The sequence below is a fragment of the Budorcas taxicolor genome, chromosome 7 (assembly GCF_023091745.1).
Source record: "Budorcas taxicolor isolate Tak-1 chromosome 7, Takin1.1, whole genome shotgun sequence".
NCBI lineage: Eukaryota > Metazoa > Chordata > Mammalia > Artiodactyla > Bovidae > Budorcas > Budorcas taxicolor.
This window is the reverse complement of record NC_068916.1, coordinates 40,683,674-40,698,869: the sequence shown is the minus strand read 5'-3', so window position 1 is coordinate 40,698,869 and position 15,196 is coordinate 40,683,674. Positions and strand designations below refer to the sequence as shown.

The following is a 15,196-nucleotide window of genomic DNA, read 5'->3' as shown; positions in this document are numbered from 1 at the left end:
GATGTATATAGAAAATGATGGGAAGGTTTTTGGAAAGTGGACCCTGAGAAAAGCGTTTTGTGCATTGTCATGATTGACTGAGTTTGGAATAAATTTAACTGAGTAATGAATTTTAAAAGTAAGCTGATGTAAGACTTGAATGGGCTTCCCTGGTAGCTCAGAGAGTAAAGAATCTGTCTGCAAATGCAGACCAGGGTTCAATCCCTTGGTTGTGAAGATCCCCTGGAGAAGGAAATAGCAACCCACTCCAGTATTCTTGAATGTGGCTTTTCTCTCTGTTAAGAAGAAGGAGACCCAGGTTTGATCCCTAGATCAGGAAGATACCCTGGAGAAGGGAATGACTGCCTACTCCAGTATTCTTGCCTGGAGAATTCCGTGGACAGAGAAGCCTGGTGGGCTATAGTCCATGAGGTCACAAAGAGTCAGTTAGCAACTGAGCATGCACACATACATACATTGTGAAACAATCATCCCAATCAAGCTAATTAACGTATTCATTATCTCACATAGTTGCACTTTTCCTTTTGTGTATATATGTGTATTTGTGTGAGATGAGAACATTTAAAACCTACCCTCTTAGCAAACTTCAAGGATACAATTCAGTATTGTTAACTGTAGTCACATTGTTGTACATATAGCTTTGTTTTTTAAATGTGTTTTCATTATATTTGTAATTTATTTATATTATATAAGGCAGAAATATAATGTTTCTATATACATGGCTGCTTGTCCCAGTCAGATTCATTGACTAGTCTTTGCTTTTCTCAACATTTTTGGTGTCATAAATCATATTTCCATGCATGCCTATGCTTGTGCATGAATTCTATCCTGTCTATATTACATCAATCAGTTATTAATCTCTAGTGTGGCAAGTTCTGCTATGTTGTTGAGTTTCTCCCAGATATGCTTTGATTCTTATTTTTCACATTCATTTAAACATTATCTTGCTCAATTCTGTGGAAATCTCTTGTCAGTATGTTAATAACAATTGCATTGAATTTTAGTTTGAGGGGAGGAATAATGAGCAGTGAATGCTGCTGAATCTTCCCATCCATGAATATGACATATCTCTCAATCTCTCCATTCATTCAGGTCTTCTTTTGTATGATTTTTACATAATTTTTAAGAAATTTATTCCAGGTGAATATTGACTGAAAGAAAAATGTACAAGTTAAATTTTATTCAAGATCTCACTGAGGACTTTAGTCCAGGAGATAGCCTCTCAGATACCTCTGAGGAACTGCTCCAAAGAGGTGGGGAAGAAGTCAGTATACATGAGATAAATCCAAGACAAATTCTTAAAACTGAAGGCCTTAGGGAATGAGTATAGCTAAGAATACATCTTGGTAAAAGATTATTGCTAGTCATAAAGAAAAAATATCTCGTTAATGATTACCATGCTTTTTTATGTAAGGTAAGATGAAAGAAACTGGGCTTATTAAAATTCTTCCTGAGATACATCTAACTAAGAAACCTGTTTGCCCACACGCAAAGCATCTTATAGTCATCTTTAATTTCCTCTGTCTGAATCACAGAGTGCACTGTTGGTCAATGACTACAGTGGATGAATCTTTGTAGATTTGGATGGTGACAAAAATTTCTTTGCTTTTCTTTTGCCTGTACACTTAATAACTTTTATTTCTATGATTAATAGGATTTTGTTATATTTTAAGTTGCAGGTATTTAGAAATACCATTTTTTTAATTATTTAAACTTTTTATTTGGAAATAACATCATATGTACATAAAAGATGCATGAATAAGAACAGTTTAAAGGATAATTTAATAACTCCCTCACTCCAACATCTACCCATTATTAACACTGACATTGACAGTCTTGAAGAATATAGTCTCCTTTCCCTTTTCATAGAACTTCCTCATTTGGAGTTTGTATGGTGTTTGCTAATTAAATTTTGGGTTCTCAACCAGAAACACACAATAGTGATATCAGTTTCTCCTCAAGTCATCTTACCCAAAAGAAGGCATCCGTCTGCCCTCCCTGATATTTGTTTTTAGACTGTCAGGGTACTGTCTAGTTTCTGCTTTTTATATAGTTAGTATTTTTCTTCTGGAACTGATTAGCCAATGTATAAAGATAATTTCAGACTACATAAGAATCCTGCTCATCATTTAAATTTCCTACTAGGTTTTAGCACCCATTGCTGCTTCATGCCTGACCTAATTTTTACTATAATGATTGGAAAGAATGATTTCTTTCCAACTGCTTGTGTTGATGTTTGCATACTGATTTTCTATCCATCATCTTTACTTATTTTTTAGCTCTCCTAGTGAGGAAAACTTCATGGATTTTTCAAGTTAATAGTTATACTGTGGGGTCTTTATTCAGATATTTCTCTTGACCTTTTAGAGGCAAACTCTTAATTCAATTTTGAAATCCTATTGCACAGAAATTTTTCTATCTTTCCAGCTTAGCTGTGTGTTTCTAATTATATTTTATCCTGAATGTCAAGGTATTTTCAGCAGAGAGGCAGTCTGCAATACCTCACTTTACTAAGATGCAAAAATACAAATATTGAGACTAGAGTTACTCAAAAGTGCTGGTCCTACAGAAGACAAAGACAAAGACTTTGCATCAGAATATAAATTACATACTGCTTCCCTATTGAAAGAGTCTTAACATGAAAAAAATTAGCTCATCTGGAAAAGCAGTTTTGATCCCTGTGTCTGAAAGATCCTCTGGAGAAGGAAATGGCAACCCACTCCAGTATTGTTGCCTGGAGAATTTCATAGACAAGGGAGCCTGGAGGTCTATACTCTACGGGGTTGCAAAGAGTTGGACATGATTGAGTGACTAAATTTCACTCTTTTCAGAAATCCATAGGCTACACTTTGACAAGCAAGGTCTAGATGACTCACTTGAAAAAGGAAGTAGTATTCCTATCTTGAACAATTCCATGTGGTTCGAGAGTTTCTCCATGTGTGGAAAAGTAATTAATCAATATGTATTAATGAGTTAATGCTATGTGAAGTGTGATAGATGAAATGCTCTTGTGATGAGATAAATCCAAGACAAATTCTTAAAACTGAAGGCAAAATGCATTTTCTATGTAATACTTATATTTATGAATATAGGCTCCATCTACCCTATAATTTTCCTTTGCAAGATTTTCAACCTCCTGTCTTACCAGAACTGAAATTTCAACCATCAGAATTACAGGGATTTTTTTTCCTCATTCATTACAATTGAATCATTTGGCAAAGAGATTTTTTAAATACATGAAGCAATTTAATTTATCTTTAGTGGTTTAGATAAATAAGTAAAAGGCTTTCTAGGCACCCTCTCTTAAAACCAAGGAAAGGAAAAAATTTAACTCAATAAATACAATGAAGTTTTTTCTATTTTCAAAATTTCCAACCAGCTACAATATAATAAACATCAATTATTTTATTAGAATATATAACAGTTCAAAAAATAAAAATAAATAAGTTGCTGCCACAAAATTGCAGCATAATATATAGTTAACTCATTCTGTTATGGTCAGTTAAGAGAAAGATGGCAGGAAAGATGATATAGTCAAAGAAAAAAAGTGGGAGAGGTACAAAAGAAAGGAGAGTTAGAGTAAAAAGAGAAAAAGAAAGAAAAAGTGTTTTCCTGAATGAGTTAGATACATGAGGTCACCAAGAGGAGAACATCCTCTGACTGAGCCACCGCGGTCAGAACTGTATCATTTGATGATTTTACTGCACTGTGTCTTCAACCTAGGGGTAAAGGAGAGTCTCACATTCACCAGGCAGAAGGACCATCAGCAAGTTTTCACTCTTCCTCACTGGACCAGAAGAATTGCAGAGATGATCTTAATGCTGAAGGAGGAATGCTCACTACCACTTGTCTACATCTGAATGACAGTGTTTCCGCCACTACCGAGAAGGCTCAAAGACAATGGTTAATTCAGGCTTTTCTTCTTGAAGTGTTTCTAGGGCACGTTTTGTATCATAGTTGAAATACATTTCACACAACCTATAAAAGCAAAAAGAGAGCCTTGGATTACACTCTTCAAATGAACACTTTCCGAGTTCATTTTTCCTTTAAAAATCTCGTCTCCTCTCTTAACCTCACACTTCTAAGCTTTCCAGTGCTGCACATCATGCCTAATGTGGTTTCTGTTACATTTTTAACCTTCAAGTTTGGAAATGTTTAAACATGCAAATATAAAGAGAATAGTATAATTAATCCTGCCATCTAACTTTGACAGTTAACAACTCATAGCCAGTCTTGTTTCATCTATTACCCACCCAACTCCTCACATCAGTGGATTATTGTAAGCACAGCAGTTCAAGTATCTATAAATATATCAATGTGTGAAATGAAACAACTTTTAAAAGAGAATTACAATGCAATTATCACACTCAAAACAGTTAACAATAACTTTCACATATCAATATATGTGAAATCAGTGTTTCAATTTCCTCAACGGTCAGATAAAATTTTTATATTATGTTACTTTAATCAGGAGCCATATAAAGCCCACACATTGAGAATTCCTTGATGGTCCAGTGGTTAAGATTTGGTGCTTTCACTCCTGTGGTCTAGGTTCAATTCCTTGTCAGAGAAACAAGTTCCCACAAGCCACAGCCCACCCCTCCACTCTGCCAAAAAAAAAATCCATATATTGTAATTGCTTGGTACACCTATCAATGATATGAGTTCTTCTTCCATCTCTCTTTGTTTTTTTTAATCTCCCTTACAACTTAAACTGTCTTATGCTATTTGTCTTGTATCATTTCTAGCAATCTTGATTTGGGTGTGTTATGGATAGTTTATGTTCCTTCAAAATTCATGTGTTAAAGCCTTAACCCTCAATGTGATGGTATTTGGAAATGGAGCCTTCAGGATGTAATGAGGGTTACATGAGTTCATGGGGATGAGTCCTCACGATGGGATTAGAGCCCTTATAAGAAAAGACACCATAGCACATACTCTCTCTCTCTCTGTCTCTGTCTCGGTCTGTCTTTCTCTCTGTGTACCACATGAGAATACAACAAGCCCAGAAGAAAGCTCTCACCAGAAACCAAATCAGCCAGCACCATGATCTTGGATGTTCCACCCTCCAGAACTATGAGAAATGAATGACTATGATTTGTTTAAGGCATATAGACTATTCTATTCTGTTATGGCAGCCTGAGTTCACAAGGCAGGTTGACTACATCCATGGATTCCCCAGTCTGTGTTGAGCTTGTCCCTCATCTCCAGAGTGTCCTAAAGATATAGATAATAAGTAAACAAGAAAATGATATATGATGCTGCTCAACACAGTGGAGGGAAATAAGCAGAGAAGAGGAAAGGCATTGCTGGGTTGCTATTTTCAGTAGGATGGTTATAGTCAGACTCACAGAAAAGAACTTTGAGCAAATAATTTAAGGATTCACAGGAATAAGACATGTGGACATCAAAGTGTAAGAAGTCCCAGGCAGAGGGAACAGCAAGAGTATAGTGTCAGAGGTGACAGAGATTTTTGAAACAGCAAAGAGAACAGTGTGAATGGAGAAGGAACTAGGGTTAGAAGATGACTATAGAAATAGCAGGATTATGTAGGGCCTTAGACACTGCCATGAGTTTGTGGCTTTTGCTTTGTGAAACAAGCATGTTAGTAGGAGTGATATGCTCTGACTCATGTTTTAGCTATACCCTCCATCTGCAGTGGTAGATGCAGAATAGCCTAGTAGAATGCCACCAGGACAGTCCAGACAAGAGGTGACAATGGCTTGAGCCAGGAAAGGAGATGTGAAGCTGGCAAAAAGTGGTCAATGAGTGGGCATGCTGTGAAAACAGAGTTAAAAGGACATGCCAATGGAAAAAGTGTCAAAGACAACATAAGGCTTTCTGCACCTGAACAGTTCAGACTGAGCTGCCATTGACTGAGATGGGTGAGAAATGGATTTTACACAGAGGGGAACAGCACAGGTTTGGGTTTGGACATGTCAAGTTTGGGTGGCTTATTAGATATCTAAGCAGAAAGGTGAGACAAGCATTTAGACATGGAATTCAGGGAGATATGAACTGGAGGGAGGGGTACAGCACATATGTGGTCAAACCAGAAGACTAGATGATATTAAAAAAAAAAAAAAGCAGAAAGGATAGAGAAGAAAAATTAACTCAGAGATTGAGTTCTGGGTATTCGGCATGCAAAGGTCAGATGATGAAGAGAAACCAGAGGAGACTGAGCAGAAATAGCCAATGTAATAGGAGAAAATTCAGAGCAGAGTATGTTGTCCCTAAAACCAAGTGAAGGAAATGTCTTTACTGAAGGATGTGATTACCAATGCTAGCAGAAGTTACAAAGAGTTAGGAAGCTCTTACTAGAGAGGTAATCAATGAGCGGCTTAGTGGTATCAGTGATGATGGAAGGGAGCAGATGGTCCCAAAACCCTGAAGATAGGCCAGATTTTACGAATTTATGATCTTGATGTTGCTGGAGCACTTTTCAACTAGAAATTCTCATAAACGAGATGCACAACACCCTACTATGCAAGGACTTTTACAATAGACGGGTCTAATTTTACAAAGTACAATACCTTGTATAGAAATATAATTCTATTTAGCTACTTTCATTGGAAATTGTGTTTCTTTCAAGAATATTTCACACCCAACTGAAATTTTATTATTCCAAACATCTGGATGAAGTTGAATATGGAGTTCATGACTCACACACAGTATATATTTTAAAAAAAAATCTGCAGTTGGACAAGGCTCAGCCTTCAGACTGAGCAAATAAACTGAACTGAACTGAACAACCTTGCCCAGAGTGCAAATGAAGCCGTCCTAGATTTTGGAAACTGCAAAAACTTTCTTTAGCACTGTGAGCCCTGCCATACAAATCTCTGCAGGGCACACTTACCTCAGGCTTTTCAGGAGGCAGCCCTGCTGTTTGAGCACTTCACAGAGAAGCATGACCCCCAGATCACCCAGGTCGTTGTTGCCTAGGCTCAGCTTTCGCAGGCTCTGGTTAGAAGTTAGAAGTGTGGAAAGATCCCAGCAGCAGTGTGATGTGAGGCTGCAGTTGTCTAACCTGCAAGAAAGAAGGTGACTTTTTAAAAATGTCCCCATAATTATCCTACACAGGTCTCACAGATCTTAGCCTGTAATGTTTCAAATGTAGGGAAAGCTCAGGATTAACAAGCTTTGAACTGCTTTATATGCCAAGAGTTATTCTCTTCTCTTCAAATGAGAGTATTTTTTCCAATCTACTAGTTATGCAGATCAAATTAGTAAGAGCAGTTTGTGAAACAGTTCTTCCCAAATTCTGTGTCTCCCCACAAATTTTCCTAAAACAAAAGTGCATACCAACCCCAAGGAACTCTAGTATTTACCTTTACACTATCTAAAAGTACAACTCCTCCCAGTACCATAATCCTGTAATAATCCAAACCCTAGGAATACATTATCATTTCTCAGATATAGATTCATCATTCTCCCAAACTACCCCATTCCCTGGGGCCACTATGCATTCCCATCACCATAATAAGCTAAGAGACTTACTCCAACACTTGAAGCTTGCAGTTGTGGTGCAAGAGTCCCTCACAGAGTAGCTTGACCCCCATGTCTCCAAGAGCATTGCCCTGTAGGTAAAGGTGGGTGAGATTCTGATTTGTACTGAGCACTGAGGATAGGGCTGGACAACAACCTGACGTAAGGCCAGAATTCACCAACCTGTGGAAGGAATAAGGAAAAGAAAATTCAGTGTTGGGTGGGGAGGATAAATCAGGAGCTTAGGATAAATATACACACACTACTATATATAAGATGATAACCAACAAGGGCTACATAGCACAAGGAATTCTACTCAATATTCTGTGACAATCTATATGAGAAAAGAATCTAAAAAAGAATGAATATATGTATATGTATAACTGAATCCCTTTGCTGTACACCTGAAGCTAACACATTGTAAATCAACTATATTCCAATAAAAGTAAAATAAATTAAAAAAAAAAAAAAACCAGTCCTCAGTGCCCAACCTTTCTTGGACATCACACAGCTGTCTCAACATAAGAATGTCATCTTATCTGAAAAGTTTTACCCTCAACTTACAGGCCAGAAGCCAGCATCTTGAATATAATCTGTAGACAGTATGACTCCCTATCTCTGGCCTCATAAAAAATACAGATGATGTCTAAGCAGATGCTTTCCTGGGGTCAGTAGAAGAGACAAAGCAAAAGCAAACTGATTCACATTACCTCCACATTTCTCCTTCTTCCTACATATATTCCCTCTGGCTATACATGTGCCTCACAACCACTTCTTCAAGAAAGATATCCCAGATTATCTCTTACTATTAATACTGCTGCTGCTGCTGCTGCTGCTGCTGCTGCTGCTACTGCTGCTGCTAAGTCGCTTCAGTCGTGTCCAACTCTGTGCTACCCCATAGACGGCAGCCCACCAGGCTCTGCTGTCCCTGGGATTCTCCAGGCAAGAACACTGGAGTGGGTTGCCATTTCCTTCTCCAGTGCAGGAAAGTGAAAAGTTAAAGTGAAGTCGCTGAGTCATGTCCAACTCTCAGCGACCCCATGGACTGCTACACCAGGCTCCTCCGTCCATGGGATTTTCCAGGCAAGAGTACTGGAGTGGGGTGCCATTGCCTTCTCCAACTATTCTCATTATTTTTATATTAACAGTGCAGAGACTACCTTATTTGATTTTTCTATCAACCGGGCAAGGGGGCAGTGTAGCTTTAACTATAGAATATTTTTTTACAGATGAGAAAGCTGAAGCTCATCAAATCATGTTCCCCTTAAGGTCAAAGAGAAAGTATTTGGAAGAGAAGGAACCTATACTAACACCTTCTAGAGTCATCCCTGGCTCTGTTGCCCCTTCTATCTACCTCATACTATGTTCTGCACTATAAAGGGCCTCTCAGAGCATAAACCCTAGTTTTGCATTATACTCAGTAAAATTAAGACCATTGATGTACTACTACTCTTGGGTCAAGTTGAGCATACACCATACATTTGTGAAACGTATACCATACGTTTGTGAAAAAGCATTTCATAAGCTGCTCAACTTTATAACTAGATAATGCTAAAATATAGCATTATCACCCAATAACAGCATGAGGGCTCTGAAATAGAGAGCTGTGTCACTCCTGAAAAGCTCAGAGGGTAGTATACAGCATACAGAAAGTCATAGTGTGAGACCTTAAACAAAGCCTTGATTTAAGAGTATCTCATGCAGGCACATTCCCTTCTGCCAGAACCCTTAACCATGATATGTTTTTAAATTCTAAGGTGTCTTGAAATCAGGAAAAATAGAAGGAAGTCATTCAGATAGTATAGCATGAACAGATGACCAAAAGGAAACAGAAGTACTTACCCACCCACTGGTCTCCATCTTCCTAGTCAAGGATGAATCACAACAAAAAGACTGAGCAAGCAAGACAAAGAGGGAAATGAAGCCCGAGAAGGATGAGCAAAAGAAACTGAGTGGTTTATAGCAAGTTTTTATCTCCAGCTAAGAAGAATTTTATCAGAGGATCTTTAGTGAACATGCAGAAGGGTTTTTCAGGACTCCTGGCTGTTAGAATGAATGTTTGTAGCCCCTAACCCCAAATTTCATACGTTGAAATCTTAACTCCCAATGTGATAGTACTAGAATGTGGGGCCTTTGAGATGTGATTAGGTCTTGAGGGTGGAGTCCTCATCATGGGATTAGCACCCTTATAAAAGAGACCCCAGAGATTTGCTTTGCTCCTAATACCATGTGAAAACACAAGAGTGGCTGTATGCAAGGCAGGAACAGAGTTCTTATCAGGAACCAGGTGATCTATAGACCTAACCCTAACCCTAACCCTAACCTTGGATTTCCAACCACCAGAACTGTGAGAAATAAATATTTGTTGTTTGAGCCATCCAGTCTGTAGTATTTTTGTTATTGCAGTCCAAATGGACTAAGATACTGGCAAAGATGAAGAATGCTCCAGAAGTCTAAAGGTAGTCATCAAAAAGGAAAGGAAAAATATTTTGAAAGTTACAGAATAGTAATTTTTACCACTGTTTCCAAAAAAGGGTTGGAAGGTATTATACAACAGATGTCTGAGGAGAAGTACACAATGAAGTTGCAGCAATTACCAGTAGATAGGGTGGTTTTGTTAAGATAAGTCACATCAGGCTTATCAAAACCACTGAGATTGACTGAAGGGTACACAGAGCATATAATGAAATGTTTAGAAAATCAAACCACCAAGACCTACCAAACAATCTATTAGATTTGAGGAATGTAACCAACATCACATATCTCGGTTTCACCCAATCCATTCAACTCAGATCTACATTTACATTTACTGAACATAGATATTTCACCATGTATTATATGGTGATTCATTTTTTTTTAATTAGAAATGATTTTGTGATTTATGTCACAAAAATGTCTCACAAAGAAAACTGAGGAAGAAGGTTTAACATCTACTGAGTATCTACTAAGTGCCTGGCTGTGTGATGATAAATTTAAATAGGATTATTTCATTGAAGTATTACAAAACCAAGATGCAGGTGTTATTTTTAGCTTTAGTTTTAAATAGAAAAATTGAGAATCAGAGAAATTAATGGAAGAATAAGAAGGCATTTTCTAGATGGATGGTGGAAATGGGAGAGTAAGGGTAACCTTTCAGGCAAAAGGAAAATGTTACACAAGGGTGAGGAAGGGTGAAAAAGTGGCCAGGTTCTTAGAATTAAATTTTAATTTAGTATGACTCAAAACAGAGTGAAGAGCCTGGTAGGCAAAAGGGAAGGAAGAGTGATCTAGGGCTGACTTCAAAGAAAAACTTCTGAAGGTTTTTTTGAGCAAAAGTCCAATATTAACCAATTTGCACTTTAGAAAATTCCCTGCAGTGGTATGTAAAAGAAAGATGAAAGGCAGAGGGGATTGAAAGTAAAAACAAAATAAAAATTATCCTCTGTTTACTTGTCAGCCCCTTGGAAAGTCCCACTATTCAACAACATGGAATAGACAGGGCAAGAAGAGGGCAAAGGAGAGGGATGAGAAATAAGTTACAAGAAATAAAGATTTGCAAATGCTTAGTATGTGATGCTTGTGTAACACTGTGGAGGGGGCAGGGGCAATATGCGGTCAGAAAGAAAGGTCTAAAGTTCAAAATAAGAAAACTTGACTGTATCTAACAGAATATAAAATGCCTACGTTTTGCCTTATTAATTCTACTTATAGGTTTCTGTCTAAAAAGAAATATGCTTACATAAAGTATATACAAATATGCTTTTTTCAGAGTTATTTGTAACAGTAAAAAAGAAACTCGTCCAATAGTACATCATTCAGTGAGAAGCTAACTACATTACTGTAATGTAATCTACAGAGCATTACCAAAATCTGTAGATTTGTATATAGCAGCATGGCAATGTGTCCACAATAAATGAAAAAAGCAAATCATGGAAAAGTATCCACATAATGATTCCTGTTTGGACAGACATAGTGTTATGGGTTGAACCATGTCCCCCAAAATTTCATATATTGAAGTCTTATCCCCCAGTACTTCAGAATGTGACCTTATTTAAAAATATGGTTATTGAAGATGTAATTAGTTAAGATGAGGTAATTAAAGTAAGCTCTAGTCCAATAAGACTGATATCATTATAAAAGGGGGATATTCAAACACAGAGACAGACACACATCAGCACAGTTAGAATACCATGTGCTGAAAAAACTAAGGTTGAAGTGATGCACCTACAAGTCAAGGAATGTCAGATTGCCAGCAAACAATGAGAAACTGGAAGAGAAGTATGGGACAGAGTCTTCCTCACAGCCATCAGAAGAAACCAACCCTGACAACACCTTGATCTTGGCCTTTTAGCTTCTGTTATTGAAATAAAATAAACTTTGGTTGGAACTTTTAACAGCAGAATACACATTCATCTCAAGAGCACTTGAAACATTTTCTAGGATAGATCATATGTTAGGCCACAAAACAAATCTTAAAAAATTCAATAAGATTGAAATTATGCCAAGTATCTTCTCTGACCACAGTGGTACAAAACTAGAAATCAATAACAGCAGGGTAACTGAGGAAACTCAAATACATGAAAATTTAAACAAAGCTCCTCTAAACAACCAATGGGTCAAAGGAAAAAATGTTACAGGAAATAAAAAATAGCTTGAGTTAGACAAAAATTAAAACACAATATACCAAAACTTTTAGGATGCAGCAAAATCATTTCTGATAGGGAAGTTTCTAGGTATAAATGCACACATCAAGAAAATTGAGAGTTCTTAATTAAGCAGCTGGACTTCCCTGATGGCTCAGAGCTAAAAAAAATCTACCTGTCAATACAGGAAAAACAGGTTCAATCCCTGGGTCAGGAAGATCTCCTTAGAGAAGGAAATCCCAACCCACTCCAGAATTCTTGCTTGGGAAATCCCATGGACAGAGGAATTCAGCAGGCTACAGTCCATGGGATCCAAAAGAGTCAAACACAACTTCGCTACTAAACAACAGCAACAATTAAACAACTAACTTTACACCTCAAGGAACTAGAAGAAGGGGAATAAAGTAAGCCCCAACGTTAACAAAAGGAAGAAAATAAAAAAGATTATAGGAGAAATAAATAAAATAAAGAACAGGGAAATAATAGGAAAAATATTAGCCAATTAAGTTGGCCATTAGAAAATTTACAAATGTTTAGCTAGGAAAAAAATAAGAAGAATAAAGAGAGAGAGAAACCAATCAATAAAATTATTTTAAAAGGTGAGACATTAAAACTGATACTGCAGAAATACAAAAGATCATAAGAACTGCTGTAAACAACTATAACCATCTGGACAATCTACAAAAAAACTGAAAAATTCTCAGAAACATGCTAAATACCATTGAATCAGAAATAGAAAATCTAAACAGTCTAATCACTAACAAAGAGAATGAAGTAGCACTCAAAAAAAAAACTCACAACAAAGAAAAGCCCAGGACCAGATGACTTCACTGGTGAGTTTTAGCAAACATTTAAAGAAAAATTAATGCCAATTCTCAAATTCTTCCCAAAATCAAAGAGAAAGGACAAATCAGACTCGTTTTATGAGGCCAGTTACCTTGATACCAAAAAGGACACTATAAGAAAAGAAATCTAGAGGCCAATCTCTTCGATGAATATAAATTCTCAACAAAACACTAGTAAACTAAATTCAGCAACACATTATTAGGATCATGCACCATAATCAAGTGGAATTTATCCTCAAATGCAAGGACTGTTCAACATATGCAAATCAGTCAATGTGGTATATCACATTGCTGCTTTTGCTGCTAAGCTGCTTCAGTCCTGTCTGACTCTTTGTGTCCCTATGGACCATAGCCCTCCAGGTTTCTCTGTCTGTGGGATTCTCCAGGCAAGAATATTGGAGTGGATTGCCTTGCCCTCCTCCAGGGGATCTTCCCCACCCAGGGATTGAACCCACATCTCTTAGGTTTCCTGCATTGGCAGGGAGGTTCTTTATAAGTAGCACCACCTAGGAAGCCTGATGTATCACATTAATGAAACAAAATTTAAAAATTAAAACAGACTCGGGAGTTGGTGATGGACAGGGAGGCCTGGCATGCTGCGATTCATGGGGTTGCAGAATCGGACACGACTGAGTGACTGAACTGAACTGAACTGAACTGACGGACACGGTAGAGGGGAGGAAGGAGAGGGTGGGGTATATGGAGAGAGTAACCTGGAAAACATACATTACATATTTAAAATAGATAGCCAACAGGAATTTGTTAGCCAACAGGAATTTGCTAGCCAATGGGAATTTGCTGTGTGACTCAGGGAACTCAAACTGGGGTTCTGTAAAAACCTAAGGGGTGTGATAGGGAGGGAGGTGGCAGGAAAGTTCAAGAGAGAGGGGTCATAGGTATACCTAATGCTGATTCAAAAAGTTTCATTCTTTTACATGTGAATATTCAATTTTCCTAGCACCATTTATTGAGAGACTGTCTCTTCTTCTTGAGTATTATTGGTTCTCTTGGCAAATTTTAGTTGAAAGTATATACTAACTTATTTCTGGGCTCTATATTCTGTTCCAATTATTCATTTGTCTGTTTTTTCTCACCAGTGTCATACTGTTTAATTTCCCTAATTTAATACTATAGATTGAAATGAAGTGTAACTCCTCTCACTTTGTTCTTTTTCCTCAGAATGAAAGTGTAAGTGAAAGTTGCTCATTCATGTCTGACTCTTTGTGACTCCATGGACTATACAGTCCATGGAATTCTCCAGGCCAGAATACTGGAGAGGGTAGCTATTCCCTTCTCCAGGGGATCTTCCCAACCCAGGGATCAAACTTAGGTCTCCTGCATTGCAAGTGGATTCTTTACCAGCTGAGCCACAAGGGAAGCCCCCTAATTTCAAAGTACGTTATAAAATCATAGTAATCAAAACAGTATGGCAATGGCATAAAAACAGACAACAGGTCAATGTAACAGGATCAAGATCCCAGGAATAAATCCATAAATATGCAATCAACAGATATTTGACAAAGAAGCCAAGAATATTCAATGGTGAAGATAATCTCTTCAATAAATGGTGCTGGAGAAATAAGATATTCATAGTAATGAGAATGAAGCTAGACCCCTGTCACACACTACTCCCCAAAATCAACTCAAAATGGATTAAATACTTAAATGTCGGGGTGTCCCTGGACTCAGTGGTAAAGAATCCACCTGCCAATGAAGGACGCAATGTTTTGATCCCTGACCTAGGAAGATCCCACATAACATGGAGCAACTAGATCTGTGTGTCACAACTATTGAGCTTGTGCTCTAGAACCCAGGAGCCACAGCTAGGGAAGCCCGCATGCCCTAGAGGCCGAGCTCCACCACAAGAGGAACTACCACAATGAGAGGCCCATAAACCACAACTAGAGAGCAGCCCCCACTCACAGCAACTGGAGAAGGCCCACACTCAGCAACAAAGACCCAGCACAGCCATAAATTTAAAAAAAAAAAAAAAAAAAAGGATTGAAAGGGACACAGGAGGGAGTTTTTAAAAAAAAAAAGAAAAAAAGAAGAAGTAAATGTATGAAAGCATAGAACTCCTGCAAAACTCCTTGACATGGGATTAGTGGTCATTTTCTTTAATATGACACCTAAAGCACTAGCAACAAAATTTAAAATAAACAAATGGGACCACATAAAACTAAAAGCTTTCACTTAGCAAAAGAGACAATTAACAGTGAAAAGACAACTTACAGAGTGGGAGGA

The 15,196-nt window shown here is 37.6% G+C and overlaps 1 protein-coding gene across 1 annotated transcript in view; it reads right to left on the bottom strand.

Annotated features, from left to right (window-relative positions):
* Positions 1 to 3,878: 3,878 nt before the first annotated feature.
* Positions 3,879 to 15,196, bottom strand: part of NLRP3 (NLR family pyrin domain containing 3) — a 43,987-nt gene continuing 32,669 nt past the window's right edge. Inside the window, exons 7-9 of the mRNA XM_052644024.1 lie at positions 7,498 to 7,668; positions 6,857 to 7,027; positions 3,879 to 3,978 (exon numbers count right to left, since the gene is read on the bottom strand). Coding sequence (XP_052499984.1) covers positions 3,879 to 3,978; positions 6,857 to 7,027; positions 7,498 to 7,668 — 442 coding nt within the window. The remainder of the gene's footprint in view (positions 3,979 to 6,856; positions 7,028 to 7,497; positions 7,669 to 15,196) is intronic.